The sequence below is a fragment of the Cricetulus griseus genome, chromosome 3 (genome assembly GCF_003668045.3).
Source record: "Cricetulus griseus strain 17A/GY chromosome 3, alternate assembly CriGri-PICRH-1.0, whole genome shotgun sequence".
In the NCBI taxonomy this organism is placed as follows: Eukaryota; Metazoa; Chordata; class Mammalia; order Rodentia; family Cricetidae; genus Cricetulus; species Cricetulus griseus.
Window position 1 is genome coordinate 162,330,049 of NC_048596.1, and position 26,715 is coordinate 162,356,763.

General features: G+C 41.4%; 2 protein-coding genes across 4 annotated transcripts in view; one reads left to right on the forward strand and one right to left on the reverse strand.

Annotated features, from left to right (window-relative positions):
• Lonp2 (lon peptidase 2, peroxisomal) overlaps nucleotides 1-4,181 on the forward strand; it is a 92,128-nt gene extending 87,947 nt beyond the window's left edge. Inside the window, exons 13-15 of the mRNA XM_027405513.2 lie at nucleotides 261-468; nucleotides 837-1,027; nucleotides 3,755-4,181. Coding sequence (XP_027261314.1) covers nucleotides 261-468; nucleotides 837-1,027; nucleotides 3,755-3,976 — 621 coding nt within the window. The 3' untranslated portion in view covers nucleotides 3,977-4,181. The remainder of the gene's footprint in view (nucleotides 1-260; nucleotides 469-836; nucleotides 1,028-3,754) is intronic.
• Nucleotides 4,182-8,475: 4,294 nt separating this feature from the next.
• The window catches only part of Siah1 (siah E3 ubiquitin protein ligase 1), a 28,615-nt gene continuing 10,375 nt past the window's right edge, over nucleotides 8,476-26,715 (reverse strand). For 2 of the 3 annotated variants that reach the window (XM_027405515.2, XM_027405516.2), the window contains exon 2: nucleotides 8,476-12,679. In XM_027405515.2, coding sequence (XP_027261316.1) covers nucleotides 11,829-12,677 — 849 coding nt within the window. In that variant the 5' untranslated portion in view covers nucleotides 12,678-12,679 and the 3' untranslated portion in view covers nucleotides 8,476-11,828. Of the gene's footprint in view, nucleotides 12,680-15,336; nucleotides 16,744-26,715 lie in introns of those variants that run through there. The other variant, XM_027405514.2, reaches the window with a different exon arrangement.

Below are 26,715 nucleotides of genomic sequence, written 5' to 3' on the forward strand. Positions count from 1 at the left end.
ACTGGACCCAGCTCCGGGAAGTCAGTTGCTCACCATATTCTAAGGCTAAACTGCATCTATAAATACTAAAAAGAAGTGTACATACCTCTGTGGCAGCCAGCCAGATAGTGAGAGGTGACTCAAAATAATGTCAGGGAGTGAGTTCTTGGGGCTAGTGCTTAAGTTGGCTGGAAGAGCAGAGCCTCACCGGACAGGGTGATTAAATGCTCTCGAGATAATCCCTACACACTGACAAAGCCTATCATTTTTCACCCTTCTAGGTGTCTGAGCGTTTGAGTCAACCTGGAGTGGCAATAGGATTAGCATGGACTCCCTTGGGTGGCAAAATCATGTTTGTGGAGGCAAGTCGAATGGACGGCGAAGGCCAGCTAACACTGACTGGCCAGCTCGGGGACGTCATGAAGGAGTCTGCCCATCTCGCCATTAGCTGGCTTCGAAGCAATGCAAAGAAATACCACCTGACTAATGGTACATGGCCTAGCCACGGTGGGAACACAGCTGGGAAGGAGGGCCCTGAGATCATGATCCAGGAAGTGTCTTACACTTCTGTGACAAAGGTGACCCATTCAGTAAAGTCCAGAACTTGGCTTCTGAACACCTATGGAGACTCTAGTGACCATGTTAGAACTATTTGGTTCCGTGCCTGAACTAGAAACAAGAGCAAAGGTTTGTTTTAAATCATAGAGTAGAACGAATCTTTCTGTCCAGACCTCACTCCATTAATATTTTTGAAGGATCCATTTACACAAAACAGCCATTTTTGTGTTTGATTTTATTCAGAGAAAAAAAATGGGTTTAATTTTTCCACATTAAAATTCCTTTTTTCTTTTTTGAAGCTTTTGGAAGTTTTGATCTTCTTGACAACACAGACATCCATCTGCACTTCCCAGCTGGAGCTGTCACAAAAGATGGACCATCTGCTGGTGTTACCATAGTAACTTGTCTCGCCTCACTTTTTAGTGGGCGGCTGGTGCGTTCAGATGTAGCCATGACTGGGGAAATTACTCTGAGAGGGCTTGTTCTTCCAGTAAGTATAGAAAACATTCATGTGCTTTTAATTTTTACTCAATATTTTTAAATTTACATGAATAGTAGTTTGCCTTCTTCCTATAAAATCTTTTAAAATAAGATATTAAAAATTTAATAGCTGTAACTACTTTAAACTTTGGGTCAACTAAAAGAAAACCTCTTTTAGAAAACCTCTCCCATGTTCCCTTGTCATCTAAAAAGATTTATTTAAGTGAAAAAAAATCGGTGTGGTTGATGGGAAGATGAGTAGTTTTCCTGAGTGTCTGCAGTCCCTCTACTTTAAACACCTTGCCTGTACAGAGTCACACTGGTGCTTTTAAACTCAATCCACACTTCTCGAAGTTCATTTGAGACATCTCAGCACCTTGTAGAAATCTTAGATTACCATAATTGGCAAGATTTACAGCAAAACTACCAGCATAGAAATGGGAACTGAAGCCAGACAGTAGCGGCACACAACTTTAATCTCAGCCTGGTCTGAAAAAAAAGGGGGGGGGGACGACTGAATTAAAGTTGGCTGTCATATTTCAAAAGGCCTGACAGGTGGTAGTGGTGCACACCTTTAATCCCAGCATTTGGGAGGCAGAAGCAGGTGAATGAGTTTGAGGTCTGCCTGGTTTACAGAGTGAGTTCCAGGACAGCCAGAGATATACAGAGAAATCCTGTCTCAAAAAACAAACAAAAATTTAAAAAAGCCTGCCTGTGTCTGTGGAGTCTTGGGCTGCAGTGCACATTCTGATCTGCCTACACAAATGCTGTGGTTAATACACAGGACTCAAGTGTTAGGGCTTTCAGTGACTAGGTTACTAGGATTTGTCTACTACAACATTGACAGATCCATAGCAAAAAAGAGAAGAGCTAATGCTCTTTACTCTGCAAAAGTCCTCATATGAATGAGAGTATATTATAGAACTACCAGTTAAGATCACCAAAGGGGCCAGGCACACCTAAAACTCCAACAACTCAGGAAGATTGATGCAGCATGGGCAACTTAGTGAGACCCTGCCAGAAGTAAAAATAAGCCAGAGACAGGGTTCGATAGCAGAGGACTTGCTCAGCCTTGTATGTAAGACTCGGGTCAATTACTAATATTGGAAAACTACTAAAACTATTGTACCCAAATATTTTCATTCAACCATGCAAGGACCATGAACAATTAAAAGAAAAAATACTAAGGCTGAAATAAAAGGGAAGTTTTTGGATTGAGTGTCACTTGATTATGGTTAAAGAATGACTAGGAAAAAATAATAAAATAGTATAATCAGACTGACATATTCATATTCAACACCTGAAAGGAATTATAGCAAACAGGAAGATGGAATAGAATAAATAGTCGAAGTCATAACAGAGCATATCCTGGAGTAGAAAGACTGCCCCAAGCAGCCAAGATGTCCTCAGGTGTTCTCAGCTCACTGAGCAACACTGGATATGCAGTGTAACAGTATTATACATAGTGTCTTACTGAAAATCAAGTGTGCATATAAAATATACATTTCATACTGAAAGGACACAGCCTGTCTCCAAGTTGTCTTTGAAGAAGGCACTCCAGAAAAGCACAGTCTAGGGCAAGGTGATAGCTGTGACCAGGTGGCAGGCCTTCCTAGGCCTAAAGCTAGCCAGTTAGGCTGAAGCCGTTGTGGGAAGGCTCTGATTCAGGGTGTCAACTGCAGGCTACAGTCACCTGGGTGACTGAGCAGGAGGACCTGCTTCTGTATGATGCATAGAAGGCCCAAGCTCTCATCTTGAGGGTTTCCCAGTCTGTAGATAAACCTCAACCCTTGCTACTAGGCAAATGATCCCAGATACCAATCCAGGCAGACGCTTGCTTTTTATGCCTTAGCGTTGAAATTCACATAGCATCACTTCCATATGCTTCTCATAGACAAGTTAGGAAGCCAGGCCCACATCAGAGGGAAGGGGAATCAGACTCCACCTCTTGTAAAGGAACCATTGTGGACATAGCTTTCAGTTTGTTTTTAAATCGAAAGAGGGGCCGGCCCTGGTGGCACATGCCTTTAATCCTAGCACTTGGAAGCAGGGAACAGAGGCAGACAGATCTCTATGAGTTCAAGGCCAGGGTAATCTGCAGTGATTTAGTCACAAAACAACAACAAAACCACCAGAGCTAGTTCACAGTGTTCTCATTTTTAGGTGGCACAAAGGTCTTTGCTTTGTGGGAATGGAGACAATAATCTTGTAACACAACTGAGCATCCTCTGTAAGACCAGTTCTGTTTTGTTCATTTAACTTTTAAAATTTTATTTTATAAAGACAAAACTGTTATCTATTAAGATAGCAAATGATGTTCAATACATGTACACATTATGTAACATTTAAATCAATGTATTTCCTCCATTTGTCATTTCTTTATGGTAAAAATTTCCAAAATCCTTTTTTTCTAGCTAGGAATAGCATAACCAAGCTAATGTAATGCTGCTACAGAATCAACCTAAATACAAGGTTGCAATGACACACATACATATACATATATTTTTAAAGGTATCCATAACCGTAATTTCAGATTTTTCTCTCATTAAAAATATTTAATATGGAAGTAACACAAACATTTTTAAATAGGCTACCATTAACCCTTTTAGTGGCATCCCAGCTCCTACTATAACAAAATGGGAGGTGGACTGAACATCTAAGTCGGTGACAGATCAGTGAGAAGTAGATCCACTTGGCAGACCATAACCCTTGACAGCTGTTTTCTCTTGCCTGGCAGGTGGGTGGAATTAAAGACAAAGTACTCGCAGCACACCGAGCAGGGCTGAAGCATATCATAATTCCACAGAGGAATGAAAAAGACCTTGAAGAAATCCCAAGCAACATCAGACAGGATCTAAGTTTCGTCACAGCAAGCTGCCTGGATGAAGTTCTAAATGCAGCTTTTGATGGTGGCTTTACTGTCAAGACCAGACCTGGTCTCATTGACAGCAAACTTTAGGCCCCAGTGTCAGTTGGAATTTTAATTGTGAGGTGCCAAGAGGTCCTGGCAAGGCTGGCTTTAGGCACCAGTAAGAATAAGTAAAATATCCCTAATTTGTGGACATAATCAAAGTAGCAATGCGTCTGTTCAAGTAGCTGTTGATGTTTATTACAGCACTGTTGTTTTAATAAAGAATTAAAGCTAGAAGTGTGGTCATCAGTGGGATGGGTGTTCCTGGAAAAGATACAGAACAGAGGTTCTCTGTGGTCCCAGAACAAAGAACTTGCCAGAAATGTCAACCCTCAGGCCCACCACAGACCTAAGTCCAACTCAGGGATGTGGAGTAGAGATTCAGGAGTCCCTCGGATATGTCTGCTGTGCTTAATAACTGGGTCAGTCAAGTGTGTGGTACAGGCAACTCAGGAGGCAGGGGCAGGTGGATCTCTTGACGTTCAAGGTCAGCCTGGTCTACACCACATCCCAGGTCAGCCAGGACTACATAGAGAGACCCTATCTCAAAAAAGAATAATGGTTGGCATATATTCTGGAGACCCATGTAGACTTTACTGGATCCTAGAACCAATCACTTAGGAAACTAGCAAAGACAAAGCTCAAAGTTAAAGGAGTCTAGGACGAGAACCATACATGACAATACAGGTCTTAGGCTAACAGAAGCAGCAATGGGACCAAATCCCAAGGGTGTCAACTTTGCATGCCTGTCCTCTCCTGTTACTCAGTCCAGGGCACCAGGAGGATGAAGTCCCCAGGCTTCTGAATCCTGCTTCACACATGTTCATGTGTGAAATAACAGTATTATTGCTGATTCAACAAGAATGCATTGTAAACAACTCAATTTTAATTCTAAGTCATAATCCTCCATTATAAAACGTAGTTAGAGCTAATATAAAGATACTTTTAATACTTTGTGGATGAGAATGGGGCCTGTACATCCCTGAAACCCTGTTCAAACCTGCTAATAAAACCTCTGGAGGAAATGCCAAACCAGGACTAGTTGGTTGAGGTATCAGCCTCTGTAATCCTGCACAATGAGTGAAGGAACAATTCATTGGCTGTGCCCAGCCAGGGAGCCTTCACACTGTGCTGCCTCAAACCTCATACCTGAGGTGGTCACAAATATCTTTTAACACTTGGAGTTCTCTGGGTCCTAGACATCAGCACTGACCTACACAGGACTTTCACAGGGCATATCTGTACTGTCTGAACTGAATTATTTCTTTTCTAAAAAAAGATTTGAGTCTGTCTTTGTGTGTATGTGCATGTGTACATGAGCACCTTCAGAGGCCAGGAGAGGGAGTCAAATCCCCTGGAGCTGGAGTTACAAGTGGTTGGGAGCTGCCTGGTGTGAATGCTGGGAACTGAATCTGAGCCTTAGAAGAACCTCCAGTGAGCACTCTCAACTGGCGAGCCGCCCTCTCCAGCCATCTTTCCTTTTGAAAGGAGCCATTGGGATTTAACAGTGTGGTTTTTGTTTTTCTAACACTGTTTTTAGTTTGCTAGAGAGGTTTTGATCAGAGAAAATGTGCATAAAATCACCACTGTAACCACTTACAAATATTTAATTCAGGGATATCTTCAACATTCAGTGTTCCCACACAAATAACTGAACTCATTCCCCTGATTCCAGACCTGGTAGCACTCTTCCACTTTTCCTTATTATAAAAGTGCTTTTGAAGTTTTTTTTGTTTTCTTATCTGACATCTCGCCAACTTGTCAAGTTTATCCCTATATCATGTATCAAATTTTCTTTTTATGGCTGAACAAGCCACCGTATACATATGGCACATTTTGTTTATCCACTCCTCTGCTGTTGGCTATGAACAGGAATGTACAAATCCAAATCCCTGCCTAATTATTTTGGGATGTGTGCCCAGAAGTAGAACTTCTATGGTGGTGCTCTGATCAGTATGTCCTCCCAAAATGCATGTGTTCCACCCTCACTAGGAAAGGGCTCAAGCTAGTTACCTTGTGCAGGTATAGTTCTCCACCAGCTTAGCACTGGGGCAACATCTTGGAGGTAGGGGCATCTGGCCCCCACCATTCAACTCACCAACCCTGACCTTCATCTTCTGCATCCAGATCTGTGAGAAATACACTTGTCCTTTACTAGCCACAAACAACTGAGATAACATCTATCCAACTTTCTGACTGTGCATGTGTGTGTGCACATGGCACATACTGGGTAAGACCCAAACACTGAGCTACACAACTCAACCCCAGCCCCATCTCTTTTCTACCTTGGCCATACCATTTGGAAATCTCACATGCACAGAAGTTTCAGGTATCAAAGTTGAATAAAGCTGTAAGCACCTTTGGTTATCAACTTTATAGTATAGTTTCAACTGATTCTGTTCATTTATCATCCCTCTGGACTTTTCTATGTACTAAATAAGACTGAGATCCTGAGATGCACAATAAGCTGCATGCAAATTTAGGGGCAAATGCCTTGTCTTAGTTATTCCTAAAATATTTACTACCAATTGGTAAGTCAGTGACTATAAGATACCATATTATGAATGACATAAAACATACCTGAATCTTTTAAAAAAAAAATACCAAGTCAGTGTATGTGCTAAAACATGGTTTTCCTTCCCCTTCTCTGATAACAATTAAAATTTGCATTCTCCAGAATGTTTGCTTAACTGGAGAGACCATGGCTTCAGTCTCTAAAACACAAACCAACTTATGGCTATACCACATACCCTCTTCATAACAGTGGAAACACAAGTGGGTTCCATTTGCAGCCCCAACTCCCAACTCAGAGTCACTGCTTGAGCTACAGTACACTGATTTTCATCGGAGCACAGTGGTTACGGATGTCTACCATTTATTTCTAATACTAGGTGAAGGGACAGTCATTTTTCATTGCTGTGATAAGAATACCTGGGAAAAAGACTTCTTTGGACTTATGGTTTCAGGTTTCCATCCACAGCTGCCCCATTGCTGTGGACTTGTGTTGAAGCAGAACACTGTGATGTGGAAAGGGAAGGCATGCCAGAGTAAAGCTGTTCATCTCATGGCAGCTGGAAGCAGAAGAGCCAGAGAGGAAGATTCAAAGACAAGACACACCCTTCCAAAATACATTTCCCACTGAAAATACATTCTCCAGTGACATAACTCTCTCCAACTAGCCCTCCCCAACAATCTATTCAGCCATGGACATATCCACTGATGAGGTTATCAGTAATCCACTTTTCAATACCATCATGGGGTCAAGCTTTTGACACCAGCCATTTTGGAGGATGCTTCATATCAAGACCAAACCAACTCAAGTCAGATAGTCACCTTCTCAGGGCAAAAGCACTTAGTGTCTTCCCCTATGAAACTTACATGAAGTAAGCCACACAATTAGTAAGTCTTGACAGTAGTCACACAAAAGTATTAATTTTGACAATCCTTCCAAATACAAAATTCATCTGGGATTATTCACTAGTTTTGTTTAATGAAGTAACATGTTTGTTACATTACTAAGACCACAAGGAGAAACTATTATGTATGAGGCCATCCCCAGGAGAACCCCTAGCAGCAACTTGAGCAAGAAAAGTAGGCTTAATCCATCTCCAATTAGATGGTTAAGACCCAATACTAATGTTCTTCTTGTTGTATTAACATGCAGTGTGCCTTCCAATGAAAATTATTCTTTATTAAAAACAAAAACAAATGAGCTGGGCATGGTTTTCATACCCACCAAAGTCTTACTGAGCAAGTTCCAAGCCAGCCAGTGCTACAGAGCTGCACTGCAAGGCCTAGCTCCATAAAAACATTATCAAAAAGATTTTAATTCTAGGGAAAATTTGTCTTCAATAAAAATTCACTTGAGATACACTGTAGTTGCTTTATATGAAAGTTAAACTTTGGATAATGCCAGCCTGATAAATGTAAGTTTCTGTTGGTAAATGATATAACTTGCTTAACTGGGTAAGTCAGACATCAAGAACTCATGTGTTTTAATCAGCCACCATGGAACACAGCTCAGTCTCTTCTGCAGCCCAGGGGGCTGCTTAACTACCTACCTACGCAGAGTGGTGTGTTACGACCCTTCTCCTACAGCCTCCCTAGTGCTACTTTGGGATTACCATTTTTAGATCACGCATACAAATATGCTCTACTCACTGTTACATTTTTATTTTTGTCCATCTAATGAGATTGTCAAAAACTGATGTTTGGTTTAATCCAATATTGGATGGTTGCAGGTTTTTTTTGTTTGGGGTTTTTTTGCTTGCTTTTTTTTGGTAATTGTTTTCAATTTTTTTTATGTGTACAGGTGTTTTACCTACATGTACATTTGAATACCGTGTGCATGTCTTGGTGCCCATAGAGGCCAGAAGGCATCAGATCCCCAGGAAGTGGAGTTACAGACGGTTGTATGCCACTACATGGGTGCTGGGAACTGAACCCAGGTCCTTTGGAAGAGCAGCCACTGCTTTTAGCCACTGACTCTTCTCTCTAACCCACTTTGTTTTTAAATTTGGATTAATTACCAGACTTTCCTCCCAGAATCTAAAGAAAACTACATTTTATTTATCATCACTGTAGATGTTTCTGACTTTAAAGAGCTCTAAAATTCTTTGAGGACAGAAAATGAAGAATGACTGTCACTTTTTTCTGAATTAAAATCACCGAAGTGCAAACGGCATTAATGTGAGTTTTCAAGTCATAAACAGTTAAAAAAAACAATTACAGCAAAGGAAAACTTCCCCAACCACTGAAACACACAAAACTGGCCCAGAACTTAATTTAGTATGACAAATTCAAGCTAAGAGCTGAGGGTGTGACATGAGAGGCCCTAGTTTGATCCTGAGCAACACAAACAGGAGTAACAAAAGCAAAAGAACAAAGTCACAGAGGATATGTATACCTACCCACAAAACTCCCAAGAGACACCAAAAGGTCCAAGGCATCAACAGAAATTATCCACTCTAACAAAATAATGTAAAGACAGAGTTCATTTGTGTATGCCAAATCTCAAAGGAAGGAAGAAATGTAGCCACATTTCTCATCTGCGGGATCAGGACTATGAAGACTTAACAGCTAATAAATGTTAATATGTCACCCTTACCTGCTTGCTGCTAAATATACGTAAAATATGCCTTCACTTGCTAAAATTAGCAAAAACAGAGGTAAACAAAACCCTTCACGATTCTGGGCCCCATTGATGAAGCCTCTCCAGAAAGTACTGATAAAAGTATCAAGACTTTTAAAATATTAATGCCCAAAACATACTAAGATATCTAATACTAAGAATGTACAGGCTAATTTGTAAGTAGCAAAAATAAAGTCTCAAACATCACATTAGCTAAGATTACAGTGAGTGGTCAAGTTACTAAAATGTTTTTGCTAGGGATTCAGCTCGGTGTAATGCTTGCTCATGGGGTATGCTGAGGTCCTAGGTTAAAGCCCAATAACAACCAAAAAAAAAAAAAAAATTCCAAGTTTTGTTCAGTTGTTTTTTTCTATTTTGGAGACAAAGTCTTGTTATGTAGAGCAGGGTGGCCTCAAACTCTTGAGTCTGTCTTGGCCTCCAAACTCTAAGATTATAAGTGTGAGCTACAACCAGCCTTCGCATCAACATGGTGATGTCTAAGGTGACCATGTTACATTGTGAGGGTTACAGAAATAACCAATCAACATTCTCAAAACAAATGTGTAAAAGAACATGCACATGCATTCAACTAGTAAAATAAAAATGTTAGTCAGCTCTGCTTTCATGGAGGAGACTATGGATTTCTACTGGATATGACATTTGAGATGTTAAAGTCTAGGCAAAAATACAGTGGAACCACAAAATGACATTCCCCCAGAGATATAATCAGTTGCTTTATAGCTAAGCTTTGTGGCACTTATCTGTCATCCTAGCATTTGGTGGGCACTAAGGTGAGATACAGGATTCAGGGACAACCAGTGCTAGCAACACCTTGTCCCAACACACACACACACACACACACACACACACACACACACACACACTGCTTTTCTAAATATTCATGCAAACAAAAATCTGGTTGTAATCTGTGGCTGAACTATTCACCCAAAATATAGCTATAAAATATAGCACATGACCACCAATTCAAGACTTTACCTGTACTAAAAATGTCTAACAGAACCAAGCTACATAATCCAGAATTGGAAATAGGATAAAGGAGAAACCCAAATTAATTCTCAATGACTTTCTAAGCTTGGGGTACCCACTAGGAAAACATGAAATTATCAAAGGCAGATTTCTGCTGAGTGCCTGAGAAACTAGGGACATGACACTAAGGGCCCCACATTGCCTGGATGCGTATGCTGTGTGAAGCACTGTTTCAGGTTAAAGTACGCCTTCCTCATTTAACCATTCACATACTCACCACAATTTAACTCCATTTTACACATCAGGAAACTGGGCCCAAGGACACACAGCTGGTAAGTTGAGTAGAACTAAACTAGTACATGGGAACTTGGCAATCACGCTGCAGGGTCAAGACTCTGAAGCAACTCACTTTTTATAAAGGAAAATAGTGATCAGCATTAGTTAGCCATACTCCAAATATCCTCGTGGAAATCAAAGGGGGGGGCAGTCTTTTCTGTGCTTCAAAACAAAACTAACATACTTCAAAATGGTGGCATATACTCTTCTGCTTTAAAATGCAGACTGGAACAAGAAAATACCTTTGGACTTTGCCAAAGAGCTATCTAGTAGAGCAGGGATTGGGGATGTAGCCCAGTGAGAGAGTACTTGGTTATCAAATGCTAAGCCCTGCGTTCAGTCCTCAGCTCCAGGGGAAAAAAAACAAACCAACCTAGAGCTAAAGTAAACACATTAAGATTTTTTTTTAATTTGCCAGATAATCTTTTAATGAGAATTATAAAAGACCAAAAACATTTTTTTTTGCAAACTGCCTTTTTCTTAAAAACAAATGATTTACTTTAATTACAAATACTGTGTATGATGATGCACTCTTTTGCAAAACCAATAAATACAAGAACCAATTTAAACATGTGATTCGCCCAAGACATTTGAAGAGAGGAAAAGCCTGATTGTTTTCAATATGTATGTAAATCAGATTTTCTCCCTAACCTAACCTTTCAAAGAGTAAGCCTGGTGGTGTAACTCACATAGACAAGACCATCTTACACCTGCTACAGCTTTGACAGCTGCTCTCATGTTATCTTTCCTTTCTGGAATTCCTATTTTCACAAAAGGGCTGAATTAAAAATATTTCTAATAAATTGATTGAAGGAAAAGAAAGTATGTACTCAACACAAACTTTTGACATAAGCAATTATGAATATCAAAAAGACACTAACTTAAAAGGTACAAAAGTGAGAAAAACCTGAATTACAGAAAAGAAAGTCAAATTTATTTAATGAAAAACTAGAAAATTAGCAAATACACACACAAAAGAAAAGAAAAAAAAAAAAAAAAACACAGCAGCACTATGTATTGACTCACAAGGGGAAAGCAGTGGTCCATGACCACACAGATGGCTTGTCAGTTAAAGAAAATCCAACCACACATGTGCACGAATGTGTGCACAGACACACACCCCCAAAAATTTGTTGTCAACAATACAATCAATCTACAACAAACACAAAGTTCAGAAATATTTTACAATGTTTCCTTTCTTAATACAAAAGATGCCCATCTTAGGTATATATATTTTTTTCAGTGGTTTACGTTGAATTATTTTTAAATATATTAGTGTTACTACATGCAACTGTTTCCTGTATTAACAGCCTTTCTTTTTATTTACCTTCATGTGTCTAGCTTCTACCTACCAGGAGTTTTAGGTTGGCAAGCAGATGGGTGCCTTATTCTCTGTGAAGTCAAATGCAAATTTTAAACACTGGCCAGAAATATTTGATTTCGGTTTCAACACATGGAAATAGTTACATTGATGCCTAAATTGCCATTTTCTGCAAAAAGCTGTGCAATGCTGGTGTCAAACACTAGGCAGTCACTATTCATAATGGCTGTTGCAATTCCCTCGTGAATAGAACGAGGAGTCGCTTCCCAAGTCAATCGCCGCCTATGACCATTTAGCTCAAGTCGATAAGCAAAATTTTCAGCTTGCTTGCGTGTTCCTATCAGCTGTACAATTGCGAAGAACTGCTGGTGACCATCGTATTTTTCCTGTTTCTCCAAGACTAACATGAAATGAAAGCCAAAACAGGACTGCATCATCACCCAGTCAACAGCACCAGGAAGGTTAATGTCTGTAGCAAGGAAAACTATGTCTTCTCCCTGCAGGGTTGTAATGGACTTGTGCTGATGCATCAGGTGGGGCATAACAGCATCCAAGGAGCCTTGCCACTTACAGGAAGCACCAGGGCAGGGGCAGGAGTAAGGCCTGAACTCACAGAGCTCCTCGTGCTCTGCCTTTTCTGTGTGCGGCAGAGTTATTTCACATCCAGAAGAGGCATATTTACAAGGGAAAAGTACTGAATTGGCCACTTTCTCCATAGCCAAGTTGCGAATGGATCCCAATGGGCCCCGGCAGGTCGGACAACATGTGAGTTTGGGGCGACAGTTGCTACAAACAAGATGGCCACTCTGACACTGAAGAATGGGTGGCAACACATAGTCAAAGCAGACAGGACACTCAAAAAGACTCGCCAAGTCATTGTTGGATGCAGTTGTGCCAGTCAGGGCAGGTACCCTCTGGGACGGCGGACACTTTGAGGTGCCAGTGGGTAATGCTGTAGCAGTCTGACGGCTCATTTCTGTAATGAAAAACAAGAAAATAAAAGGAGGCAGGAGAAAGTTATAACTATAACACATTTATAGATAATGTACACATGTCATAAATACTTGTCATGAGCAGAAGAATAAAGTTAAATAAATATGGTTTTAAAACTATATACAAATAAAATAAAAATTAACATGCTAAAGGTGAATTTTATTTACATAATGAGTAAACCATATTTCAAAATGTTGTATAGCATGCTTAAAATACCTTCCTGTTTAAAAAAAGTTATGAAAACCTCCAGGTGGGCTACATAAATAAGAAGTGCAACCAGGCAGTGTTGGCGCACGCCTTTAATCCCAGCACTTAGGAGGCACAGGCAGGTGGATCTCTGTGAGTTCAAGGCCAGCCTGGTCTACAGCTCAAGTTCCAGGACAGCCTCCAAAGCTACAGAGAAACCCTGTCTCAAAAAACAAACAAAAAGAATGTAAATATAGCCATGCCTTTAAGCCCAACACTCAGGAGGCAGAAGGAGTTAGATTTCTGAGTTTGAGGTCAGTCTGGTCTATAAAGCAAGTTCCCAGACAACCAGGGCTACACAGAGAAGTCCTATAAAAAAAAAAAAAAAAAAAAAAAATGTAAGGCTGGAGAGATGGTCCAGCAGTTAAGAACACTGCTGAGAGGACCAGGGTTCAAATCCTAGTACCCAAATGCAGGTTCAAGAGAGGCCTCCAGGGAACTACATACATGTGGTGCACAGACACATGCAGGCAAAACACCCATACACATAAAATGAAAATATTTTTTTTTAAAGAAGACCTTAAATACAACATAAGACCTATTTGGGCTGGACTTTTTCTCCCCAGAGTTCCCACCTCTGTCTACTTCTCAAGTCTGAGTTAACTCTCACAGCTTCAGGACCTACAGCCCGAGTCCTATGTAGTCCATATGCCAAAGGATATCAGAGCCAGACTGATTCTTTCCAGCAGGGAGCAGCATCTTCTGGAGAGCTGTGTTCTGGGAATGGGGCTCGGAGGGCCCAGGGAAAGGAAGAGTTGGCATCCCACTATCCACCTGCAGCTACCTACCTACTGGGTCTTCTTTCAAATCAGCGAGACATCATTTTGTCTCCTGTCAATCAGTACCCACCTCCAGGCTGAAGCAACAGGAAGAAGTGGAAAACCATCGTTCAGTAAGTTATTGTATTTAAGGAAGTCCTTATTCTACCTTTTTAAAATGGACACGGTTGTATTCTAAAAAAACTTTACTTATAAAAAAAGAAGAAAGTCCTTATTCTACTTCCATTCTGCAGCACAAATCTCATGTAACATGCAAAGGGAAGGGAAAGTCAGGAAACAATAGGAGGAAGTAAGGGTAAAAGCATCACACAGACACAAACACAGGATGGGGAGAGGGGCAGACTCAATAAGCAAAGAACTCCCCTGCACCCTTGGGTTCCCTGTGTGGCTGCAGCAAACACCAACTATACACACTGATTTCAGAGTCATCTGGAGGAAGGACCAGCCAGTGACAGTCAAGCACAATAAGCTCCTTTCCCCAGGACTCTGCCTCTGGGGAATTTGGCAGGGTGCAATTTATCTCAGACGTTGACAAAAGATCAATGTCCTAATAGTGCACTCCCTGAGACCACACTAAATAATATAGTAATTCTCCCAGTTATAATCACTCTGTTGCAAAGACCTTTAAGTTTCAAAAAAACTGAAGTTACAAATGTAACCAAGTCAATACAAATGGAATTTTAGTAGACAGTAACATTGTAAATAAGGGGGCTAAGAGCAGCACTGGAGGTTTAATTTTTTTTCTTTTGTTACTAAAGCAATACTAGCAAGTTCAAAGGGCAAAACAGTACTAACAAATGTTTAGCTTGCCTATATCCCTTGGTTTCATCTCCAACACATACAGTATGACAAAACTCCACCACAACAGCTCAGACTCATGGAGGAATACAACATGAATTAGCTCTCATCATCTGAAGCCCTGTGATCCAGGTGTCATAATAAAATGGCCCCTCTGTATTCTACTTTCCACCTGATCAAATTCTTTATGCAGCTGATTTATCCACTTTAGGTCAATGGCCTTGGCATTACCAAAGCCATGGGTTTCCCATCTGCTTCACCATGTTAACTGTGGCTCACTTAAAAGAACACAGATTTTGGAAAGTGATTTCTCGAAACAAACAGTTCCGGTCACATCAAAGAGCTCAGTTTATATTTAAACACAATATAGCCAAGTTCAGAAGAAAAACACTAGCCCAGTGCTTTGACCTGGCAAAACACCTCTAACACTTATCAGTGTAAGTTTGGGTTCATGTTACATCGTATTTTTATTGCCTTCCAAACACTAGAGAAAGCACACTGATATTCTACCCAGCATGATAAACAAAATGTGGTTGGAAGTATGACAGCACAGATAACTGCTACACCATTCCCTAGTTAGAAGGATGGAGTGTGGCTCCATCTTGAGCCACAAAGCCTCTCATCCACAAGCAGCTGCAAGGTAGAAACCAAGGACAAGTCCACAGAAGTCTGGACACACCTGAAAAGCTAGATTTAAGCAGGAGTTGCCACAGCTCCACTGAGCCCTCAATGCCGACTTTCACCAAGCCTAAACCAGAATCTATGGATTCGTGCAGTCCAGTTTCTGTCTCGGAAACAGATGTGTTTACGTCAGTACCTTTCCTCTTCCTGGTCCTGGTCCTAACTGTCGGCAAGCATGCGAGCAGGACTCCCTTCCAGGAATGCAGAAGGGGTTCGGGCGGCTTCCAGGTCATAAGAATCGAGGCGTCAGGTTCCTGCAAGCCACAAGGCCAGCCTGCACCAGAGGACCCTGCAAGGCCCTTGGCTCCTAAGCATAGAAGGCTGCTCACTTCCATTCAGTCTTAAGACCTGTCCCCAGGAGAGACAACACCTCCCATGAACTCTAAACTGGGTGGTCAGCAGAAGATGGCCAGCAGCTCTGGCGTCCTGCTGCTTAGGCTCCACCACCTGGCAGGCCCTGGGGCAGGGCCTCGAGAAGGGGCGGACCTCGCTCCAAGCCCCGCCCCACAGACCACCTGGACAGCTCTGGCAGACGCCACGGCAACATGAAGCCTGTGCACTTGGCAGCACTTAAGTCCCGTAGAACATGTTTCCGGAGGTCAGGATCTCAGTGCTTTCCTAAGTCTCTAGGGTAAGAAACACACAGGGAGGAAGGGAAATGCGCAACCAGGCAAGCACTCCTAATGTCAGCTTTGTCCTGTGAATTCTCAAGAAAAACATTCCCCCCCACAACTCACTCAATATTTCCAGGCCTCAACTACTATTTTCCTCAATTCTAACTCTGCCGCTTGTGTGCCAATCTATTTCAAATGCCCCCTTCCAGTGCAGTGAGAATGTAAACACACTCAGGGCATGTAAACCTCCACTTCTACCTCCAAATTGAGGTTATATATTCATCCCACTCTGGGAAAGTTTTCTTAACTGGCCTCATTAAACTAGAGTAGCTTGCCTTGTTTTTAAACAAGCACTACCCTTGGCCCATAAAGTCCTATACACTTCAGACCTGGATGGTGTCAGCTGAATCTTCAAAGCTTAAGCTGGTATTACATCACACTTAGGACAATCTTCAAATACAACCAGAAACTGGCAGTGAGTGCCCCAATACAATGGGTTTCACACACCTTCTGCAACTTCAACTCCAACCACTTGCCCACCTTTATTGTATTCAATCACTTCCACCTAACTGTTTAATACTAGACTACAACAAACAGCTTTAAGAACAGAAATATAAACTACACATTCTAAATTGCACATCAAGCCTATTTTGGCATTAAGTTTAAATAGCTATTATCTAAAAGGAAATAAATAGTATTAATGCCTTTAATTTTGTCACAACATTTTTAGGGCATTTAGCCACATTTTGTTGTTGTTCTTTTGGGAGAATTTTTGTTTGTGGAGGCAGGACTCACTCAATCATCCTAGACTACCACTGATTTCTAAGAGTCTGAAAATGACTTTGAACTTCTGATAATCCAGCTTTCACCAACTTCCAGTGAGTACTGGGACTGCTCACCACCACACCTAGTTTTGTGTGGTGCCACACCTTTGGAAAAACTAAGCAAGCACTCCACCAACTGAGCTATGTCCCCAGCTCATATACATTTGTTAATGTGCATGGGTGTTTTGCCTGCATGTGTATATATACACCACCTGCATGCATGATGCCAGCAGAGGCCAGTAGAGGGCATAGGATATCCTGGAACTGGAGTTTGGACAGTTATGAGCCATTATTTAGGTACTGAAAAACATCCAAAAGAGTAGCAAGTGCTCTTATCTGTTGAGCCATCTCTCTAAGTCTTGCACTCTTTATTTAAAGAAAATAAAAAGGTAGAATACCAAGACTGCTCACCCCTTAATTTCCCTAAAATTCTTAGAAATTACATGTTTATTATAAAGTTACAATGCTAAGGGTTATAGATGAGTGATGTGAGGTCTAAACCCCGAAGACACGTAGTTAACTGAGGTGCTTATTTAACATACAAATTGGACTTGGCTGCCAGGTTTTCCCTGCATCCCTCAGTCCCTACCTGTTACAGGGTATGGCTGGCACACCCCACCTCCTACCCTACATTTCTCCAGCCCAGGGGCTGAGCTGCCCTTCCCTATATAATCCAGCCTTTTTGGTTACATGCACACCCTCACTGTCTATCCTGTACTCTCCTGGCTCTCCTCCCCCCCTTTCCTCTCTCCTAACATGACCTGGCTCAGGGTCATGTTCACTCTGGACTCTCCTAGATATCCCTGCCTCTGGCTATGCTCTCCCTTTTATCTATAATAAACCTCCCCTCCACCATACCTAGGAGCAGTCATATCCTTCCTTTTTAATTTCATTTTTTTTTCATTCATCCGGTACCCACAGCCGGGAATGGCATAGATGAGCTCCCTTCCAAGTACCTGGGCTGCTCTGAATCAAGCTGCTGATTTGCCTCTCCTAAGGTTTGTAGAGATCACTTGTTTCCAATAACTCCTGTCATCTATCAAATTTGACCCCAAATTCTAGAGTCCGCTGTCTCACTACTTCTCCCCCAACGCCCACATGCTCTAACCACGCCTGTCCTTGTCTATGCCATGAATGTATCTCTGACTCCTAGGGCCTTCTCCATCTCCCAAGGAACCCAGCCACCTGGACACTGGCCTCACATCGCAGCTCCACCGGCTACATCTGTCTGGATCTCTACCAAGGACACTTACCGTCTCCCTTTTCCCCTGCTCGCCCATCTCTCTTTACTGGGTAAGTGTCACCTCAAGCTGCCTCCTTTGTCTACTATTACTACAAAAGCCACACCAGGGTGACAGGAAGCTCCTCTCGCCCTATTTAGGCCCCAGTCACATGGGAAGGACACCTTTCCTCTGGGATTTGGAACACTTTTCTCCCTGACAAGTTTCCCATTCCCCTTGAGGACACCCTGGATGGAAATTCTTGTCACAAAGGCTCTTTATCCACCTCAGTTCAGTTGCATTCTCTCCCCTCCCCCTAGGCCCTGTAGTCCATCCTGCAGGCCACCACTCTCTCAGGTCCTGCTGTAGTACCTAGTTTTTTCTTTCAGCTCCCTCCTAAAGTCTCCTTGACCCTCTGCAGCTTCCTGCTCTGTCTCTTCCTTAAGCCCTCCCAGGCCTCTCCCAGCAACTCGGAAGCTTCTCTAAGCCTGAGCCCACCTGGGCCTCTATACACTCTCACTCAGCAACTTTTGGGAGTTTATAGAAAAGTCCTCTGAGGGTGGAGTTTCATTTCTCAACATCCGGACTATAAACAACTTGGCCTCAGTACCAATGGCCAAACATTGGCACACTTGATTTCCAAATCCTCACAAATCGTAACAACTGTCACAGCATAAACAAATGATCCCCAAATCTCTCTTATCTAAACTAGCTCTGCTCTACACTTCTACTTCCTACTCTTAAAAATCTTTAGCTCTACAATTTCTCCTTGCTCTGCTATCAAAGTCTCTTAAGACTATGCTGTAAATTCTCTCAGGATTTGTAAGTTCATTGGGTATGGTTAAAAATGATCTATAAATCTGTAACAAAACTTGGCTTTAAACTTATAACAAAAGGCTTATAATTAAAATCTACACATAGGCAATCTTAATAATTTGCTACAAGTTACTATACATGTGATTCAACTCTTGTTTAGAACATACTGCATATGTACTTAGATTCAACTCTTTTTTGTTTGTTTTTTCAAGACAGGGTTCTCTGTGTAGCCTTGACTTCTGCTTCCTGAGTACTGGGAGTAAAGGTGTGCACCATCACGGCCCAGTTGGATTCAACTCTTGAATAAAAAATAAAAAGTGATCTACAAAAAAAATAAACCTTTAAATAACAGCTCCATGGCTGGCAGCCATCTTTACTAGGGTTAAAAGGTATATGCCAAGGGACTTAACCACCATCTTATGATGACCATATAAAATAAGCCAATTAAGGCAACACCTATACTTCTTTTTAGTCCTACTGAGCCCTCTGTTTCCCCTTTTAGACTAATGAAACAACAACAGGGGTCTCCAAAATATTTTGGATTGGTATGGATTATGATGATAAAATTTTAAGGTTATTACAGGTCTACTTGGATGAACAAAGCTGACTTAGAGATTTACAGCTAACTACTTATGTCTCTTTGCTAACTGTTCAACTCCAGGCTTCTAGAAAACTAAGATAACAACATGTGTTTGACAAATAAGGTATATTTGATAAGGTCTATAAATTCCTAAGGTCTACTCAGGGTCAGAGTAATAGCCATCTAGCTTCATTGTCTCTGCTCACTTTATTAAGCTTTTCTTAAGCTTTAGCTATCTGGATTAACCGAGTCATGCAAAAAATTGATATAATGGTGCCCTATAAAAGAAAAGTTCCCAGTCTTCCTATGGACTATATGTATGGCTTAAAGCTTTATTTTGATGCTGCCAGGGACACTTGTGGGTTAACTGCTATACTCTGCCTGGTCAAGTCCCCCAAGTCCTTTCCACAGGAACATCTCTCAGACCTGGGTCTGGCCAAGGCTGCTCTGTGTGGCAACTAAAGATTAAATGCTGTCCTATTTGAACACTGCCTCAAATGAAGACAGAGCCCACAGGAGCCTAGGGCAACCATCTAGGTAATGGCTTCAGGGAATCAACTTGAATCACCTCTTGCAGGCCAGACTCAAGTACTCATAAATTTTCCCCACCTGCCCTATTCCTGAGATTGGGATCTCCTTCCTTCCTTCCTTCCTTCCTTCCTTCCTTCCTTCCTTCCTTCCTTCCTTCCTCCCTCCCTCCCTCCCTCCCTCCTTTTCCTTTCCTTTCCTTTCCTTTCTTCCTCCCTCTCTCCTCCTACCCCCTCCTACCCCCTTGGTCTTGGGAATCCAGCCCTCCAACTACCAAGACCATGGGTCTGAAAGTTTCAAATGTATACTCTCGATTAAAAATTTACCCCTAGGAGCTGGAGAGATGGCTCAGTGGTTAAGAACATTAGCTGATCTTCCAGGGGACACAAGTTCAATTCCCAGCACCCACATGGCAGTTTACAACTCCAGATCCAGAGGATATGACACATCAGCCCACACATACATGCAGGCATACACCAATCAATGCTCATAAAGTAAAAATAAATTATTAAAAAATATGTCCCCTAAGATCCTTTAACTTTACCTTCTATCCCTAATCTCTATCTGTTCCAGCATATTTCCAATCAACTAAGTACTGCAAACTGCTCCAAAATCAACAGCCCCAACTGCTTCATTCAGATGGACTTTCCAACCAGCCTGAGCCTCTGCAGCCTAGATTACTTCAAAGTAGCTAGCCCCAGCTGGTCCAGCCTCATAGACTGCTCCAATGTGGCCTGCACTTCCCTAGCTCCAGAAGGTCCCATAGAATCTGGACAGCATGGGAAAAACCCTGCTCTTCCAGGTCTTGGCCAGCATTCCTGCTGTCTTGGGTCCCCAATGTCAACAGGAAGCAGTCATAGAAAAGACTTCATCCCCCCCTTATCACTGATTATCAACAAAAACACTGGGATGTTAGGTCTCAAACTCTTGGACAAATGGCTGAGGTACCTATTTAACATATTAAAGTGGACCTGGCTGCCAGGTTTTCCCTGCATCCCTCAGTCCCTACCTGTTACAGGGTATGGCTGGCACACACCACCCCCTACCCTAAATTTCTCCAGCTCAGGGGCTGAGCTGCGCTTCCTTATATAATCCAGCCTTTTTGGTTACACCCCCACTCCCACCCCAACACACACCATCTACTCTTTACTCTCCTGGCTCTCCTCCTCCCTTTCCCCCTCTCCTCACATGGCCTGGCTGAGTGGCATGTTCACTCTGGACTCTCCCAGATAATCCTGTCTCTGGCTATGCTCTCCCTTTTATCTACAATAAACCTTTCCCCCACCATACCTAGAAGCAGTCATGTCCTTCCTTTTTCCTTTTTATTTCTTTATACATTCCAATGGTAAACCTCATGCCTAACTACCAGATGCAAGACCTTGAGTTCAAATTCTAAGTGACAAAAATGTTAATAAAATTATAACTATCCAATTATGAATTTACCCTTTTATTAGGATTTGAATTAAAACAAAACATGCTGGAGATAGCTCACTTCTGCAAGCATGAAAACCTAGTTCAAATCCTCACATACATAAAAAGCCAAGTGTGGGGAGAACTTGTTATTCCAGCACTGGGAAATAGAGACAAGAGGATTCCTGGGAGCTCCAGGGTCAGCCAGACTAGCAAAAATGGAGCACTCCAAGCTGCGGATCATTCTCAAAGGAGGTGTTCCTGAAGACAAGGGATGCCTGGGGGGGGGGGGGGAGGAACCTAGGCAGTGACTTGAAAAGCAAATCAAATCCGGGAAGCATCTGCTTTTTCCAAGATTCCCTATTGGCTTCCACTTCAGAAGAATACCTATTCAGAATCCATAAGTACTATGTAAAAGAGATCCTGCAATATGGTTAATAAATAAAATATAAAATAAGAGTGAGTCAACTAAAAAATGAAACTTCCCAGCATCTGAAAAGTATTCATTAAAGAAAGAGTTCATTCCTAGACTGCAATAGTTCTCAAACTCACTGTGTTTACTAACCATCTAGGGATCTTATTTAAAAAACATAGATTCTAATTTGGGAGGTCTGAAGTCTTAGCCCAGGATAGGGATGCAAGCCCTAATCAGCACTTTGGAGAAGGAAGAGGAAAGGGCCAAAATCCTCGAAATCTTTGTATGCTAATGAATAGCTGATAGCTGGGGGTTACAAGTTAGCTAGAGGACAGTGCTGGTGGCCATGGACACAGCTCTATCACTCAAAAACTTGACCTTTAAAAAAGGAAATTTCTTGGCTAAAGATGGGATTGACTGCAAAAAGCCAGAGATTTAATCGACCATGTTTTAAAAATGAAGCCTCCAAAGCCACAGAGAAAACCTGTCTGGGAAAACCAAAAAAAAAAAAAAAAAAAAAAAAAAAAAATTGTAGTCCTGTAAACCCTTTATGTCCATCCATAATATATTGTTGGTCAGAAGTGTAAATTACAGTCTAAGAATGACATCCGAACCTCTAGACCAGAGCTTAACCTGTAAGGTCAAACTTGAGGGAGCGCATGTAGAACTGAATGACAAGACACCCAACTGGTGCTGATGGGACAGCTTGATATGTATGAAACCCCTACTTATTGTGGTTAAGGGTTTTGTTGTTGTTGGGTTTTTGTTTTGTTTTTTGACAGGGTTTCTCTATGTAGCCCTGGCTCTCTCCTAGAACTCTCTCTATAGATCAGGCTGGCCTTAAACTCACAGAGAACTGACTGCCTCTGCCTCCCAAGTGCTGGGACTAAAGGTGTGGGCCACTACCACCTGGCTGAGGTTAAGGTTCTTAAAAATAAAGCAAAAGGGTGTTTCCCCCTATTCCCTTCAGCAGGGTAGGAATAACATGGTAAGGTAATAGCCCCAATCCAGGCCACCTAGAAGGGACTTCAGTAAAAGCAGTCTTGGAGATATAACTACAGTAGAGTCATACAGAAAGATGAGGAGGGTGTGGTCGGAGAGCAGCACTTAAGGAGACCATAAAGAGAAGCAAGTGCATGGTAGCCGGAGGCTGAGACTTTAACCTTCTTTTCTATCTTTAAATAGAAGACACCAGAACTCAGTAAGCATTAGAGTCCAGGGAAGGAGAGCATAAGAAACAGAACGAAGCAGTAACATTCTTAATAAGGTGGAGGGAGATTTTTTTCATTCAAACAAGAACCAGACTGTTGGAAGAGAGAACTTCCCCCCATGTTTCCAGGCCTGGTGGGTTTTGTGAGTAATCCCAGCTACATGGGAGACTGGGCAAAAAGGACAAGCGAAAGAGAGTTCAAGGCCAGCCTGGCAATTTAGTGAGATCCTGTCTCAAAAACTAAAAACAAAGGCTGAACATGTGCAGGCTGCCCCTATATACAATACTCAGTGCCTCAAAATAAAGGAACTTCCTCCATAGCAACAGAAGAAGGTACAAACATATAGGCAGGCTGGAAAAGGTTAAGAAAATACCAGTTTTCCATTTTCATTGTAAAGGAAGCATAGCCACACTCTCTTGGGGGAGGGGAAAGGGTAATGCTAAAAAGAGAAAGACAGAGGTTTTAAGGAATCCCTCTGAAACATCAAGAAACATGTAGATCAGGCATGGTAACAATTTGGGCCTTTAATACCATCAGGCATAAGCAGATGAATCTCTCAGTCAGAACTACACAGATACCCTATCTCCCCCCCACCTCTAAAAAAGAAAAGAAAAAAAAACAACCAACCAAAGAAGACACTGCAGGCAGAAGTAACCCTGCTAAATGTTACATCACTGTGAATTCTATAAAACTCTTCCTGCCGTCTTTCTTCAGCCAAAGGAAAAGTCATCTGTCATTATTAACTTAATATCAAGAATAACTAAATGACTTCCAGTAGTACTGGAAGCTTTAATGACAGGGAACCCTGAAAATCTCAGACTTCACTGTGGGAATGGTACAACCATGCTTCACCACTGTAGTCAGTTCTATTACACAGCATACACAATTTGTCTATGTAATGTCAGAAATGAAGTATTAGAATCCCACAAACAAAACCCTTCACCATCCCAAAACAAGACACTTCACCACCTTATTCATGAGCAAGTCCAAAACCCACAGTTGATGCCAGAAATTACAAACCGTACTGCATCCTACATACACTGTGGTTTAGTTGTACATACACACCACACACACACACACACACACACACACACACACACACACACACACGTATGTATGTATGTATGTATGTATGTATGTATGTATCTGTGACAAAGTTTAATCTAAAATTGGGCACAGTTAAGAGACCACCAGTAATTTACACTATGTGTTCTCTGAGAACTTTTCTCCCAAGAACTTGACCTTTCATGTAAAGAAAGCCATTTCTACCCTCTCTTTGAGATCTTAATCACTAGTAATAAAAGTTAAATTTCTGAGCTATTGCTTAAATTTTTTTCTTATTTATGTGTATAAATGTTTTGCTTGTGTGTATGTCTCCGAAACATATGTGTGTCTAGTGCATATGGAGGCCAGCAGAGGGTTTTAGATATCCTGGAACTGGAGTGACCCGTACCATGTGGATGCTAGGACTCAAACCTATGCTCAAGCCAATGCTCTTAACTGTTTGCTAAGCTCTCTCTCCAGCCCCTTTGAGCCACTTTTTAAGTAAAACAAGGATTATTCAGACTTACTGTAGTGCCATGACAGTCCATCTTGTCGGTAGATGGTATGATAACAGTTGGCTTCTGACTGACTAAAGGGTATAGGTAGGCAGTACATGGACACATTAGATGGGGGATAGCTGATCACAGATAAATGAAACTTCGGTAACTAAAATGACAGAAATAGGGAAATATCATAATTTTTTTCCTTTCCCATTTACTAGGAAAAATAAATGTACCCTTTCTGTTACAACCACAGTATTTCAAGAAAGTTTTGAGAAAAGTTAAACTGACTAACTCTCAACATCTGAAGGTCTTGCCTTTTCCACTTAGGCTTTGTAAATTCTCTGCTGTGTTCTATTATTTAGTGATACAGATGAAATGCAATATATGTTGATTTTAGGTATTCTCACCCCCAACAGGCTGTTTGTAGAACTCTTTATTTTTACAATAATGACTAGACACACACAAAGAATCAATAAATTCAAATTCTAATATAATACACATGTAATGCTTTTTTAATTTTGAAGCATTTCAGACTTCTAGGTTAGAAATGCTCAACTCAGAGTCTATGCAAATATCCCCAAATCCAAAAAAACACAAGGAGTTGAACTATTTCTCTAGGTTCAATAGACAAACTGGCCTGGACATTTAGCTCTCTAATAAAACTTTGTGTGTTCATTTTGTTTTTGTGAGGAAGGTTTCATGTAGTCCAGACTAGTTTCTAACTCACCATGTAAACTCTTCAACCTTCTGCCACTGTGCTCAGTTTTATGAAGTGCTGTGAATCAAATTCAGAGCTTCATTCATCCTAGGCAAAACCACTACCAACTAAACTGGATCCCAAGCCAGGTATTTTGACCTCCAGAACAAACTGCCAGCATGCTGACCAGCTCATTCCACAACTGCCTTTAAGACATAAATTTAGTACACAGTATCCAATATTTCAGTACATTTTGTTTGCAAGTTGTGAACTGTCACCAACATGTGACAGTTTACAGATCAGGCTCCTGCTGTATAAATTTCAATCACTATGATGGTTTTCTGTCTTACCAATCCTTCTCATCATTCTTTGATTACTCATTTTTTCTCCTAATTCCTGAACTTCAGAGTTGCCCACAGCCACCTTTTCTTACACTGGTTAACTTGTATGCTTCTTTAAATTCCCCAGGAATTTAATTTGTATCTCTAGATACAGCCTTCACCAGAATCTAGCCAGGTAAATGGATGGAACTAGAAAATACCATACTGGGTGAGGTGAACCGAAAGTCCTCTCTCATCTGAGGCTCCTAGCTTCAAACTTTCAGATGTGAATATAAATCCTGGAGTAACCTCAGAAACCGAGAAGGTAAAGGGGACTATGAAGAAGGAGGAAAAGCAACAGAAAGGAGACAGATTATAAGAGATTTGGTGAAATACATGGGAAAATCAGGGAAGGGGGCTTTAATTATGGAGGAGGATGGAGAAAAACTACAAGAGAGTAAAATAACAGGAAGTCTGTCAGAAAAAGTCATAAGGAATCATTTATATCTATTAAAATTACACATAATACATATAAATCTGTGTATAAATATATATTTATAGCTTAAATAAAATTTTTCCTTCACAGCTGACAATGTTTCCACAAGAGCCATAGCATATCTAACAAAAAACCCAAAACCATGCATAAGAATCCTTTTGAGTTGTTAGTCAGAGTTGTCCAATAGACTCCCAAAACATTACAGGCTATTGCTATTCCCCTTGGTTGCCTCCCAGACATGGAAGGTAAGTCCCTACTTTTGAAGACCCCATGTACTTTGGACACAAGACCTAAAGGATGGAAAGCCTCTGAAGACTAGCTTTCATGGTACCAGACGATGCCCTACAAACTTCCAAAGGATGAAAGCATCCAATACTCAGTACACAGCTATGACACCCATGAGCCACAGTAACCACAGAGTGCAAGGGCACACACACCTTGGCAGCTCCCTAATTGGACTTCAGACTCGCTCAACAAGAGGGAGAAAGACCATGCCTGGTACTGGAAACCTACCCATTACCTAGTGCTAGTAAAATTCATGGATCTTGGAAAAGAACCTACAATGCCAAAATAATTACTAAACCAACATAATTCCTAATTACATTCTAAATATTCATCCTTATACACACAGGTAAGTTCACCCCTCATACTCTTTGCAATAGACAATTACAGAAAACTAAAACTAACCAAGATCTAGACAACAAGAGATTGTGTAGTGCCTAGTCCCAACTGACACATCTACAGCAAAATCTCTGTACTAAAGTTCAAGGATCACTGCAATTAAGAAGAGGGAAGGAAGAGGGGGTGCAAAGATTAAGAGACAAAGGAACAGGAGTT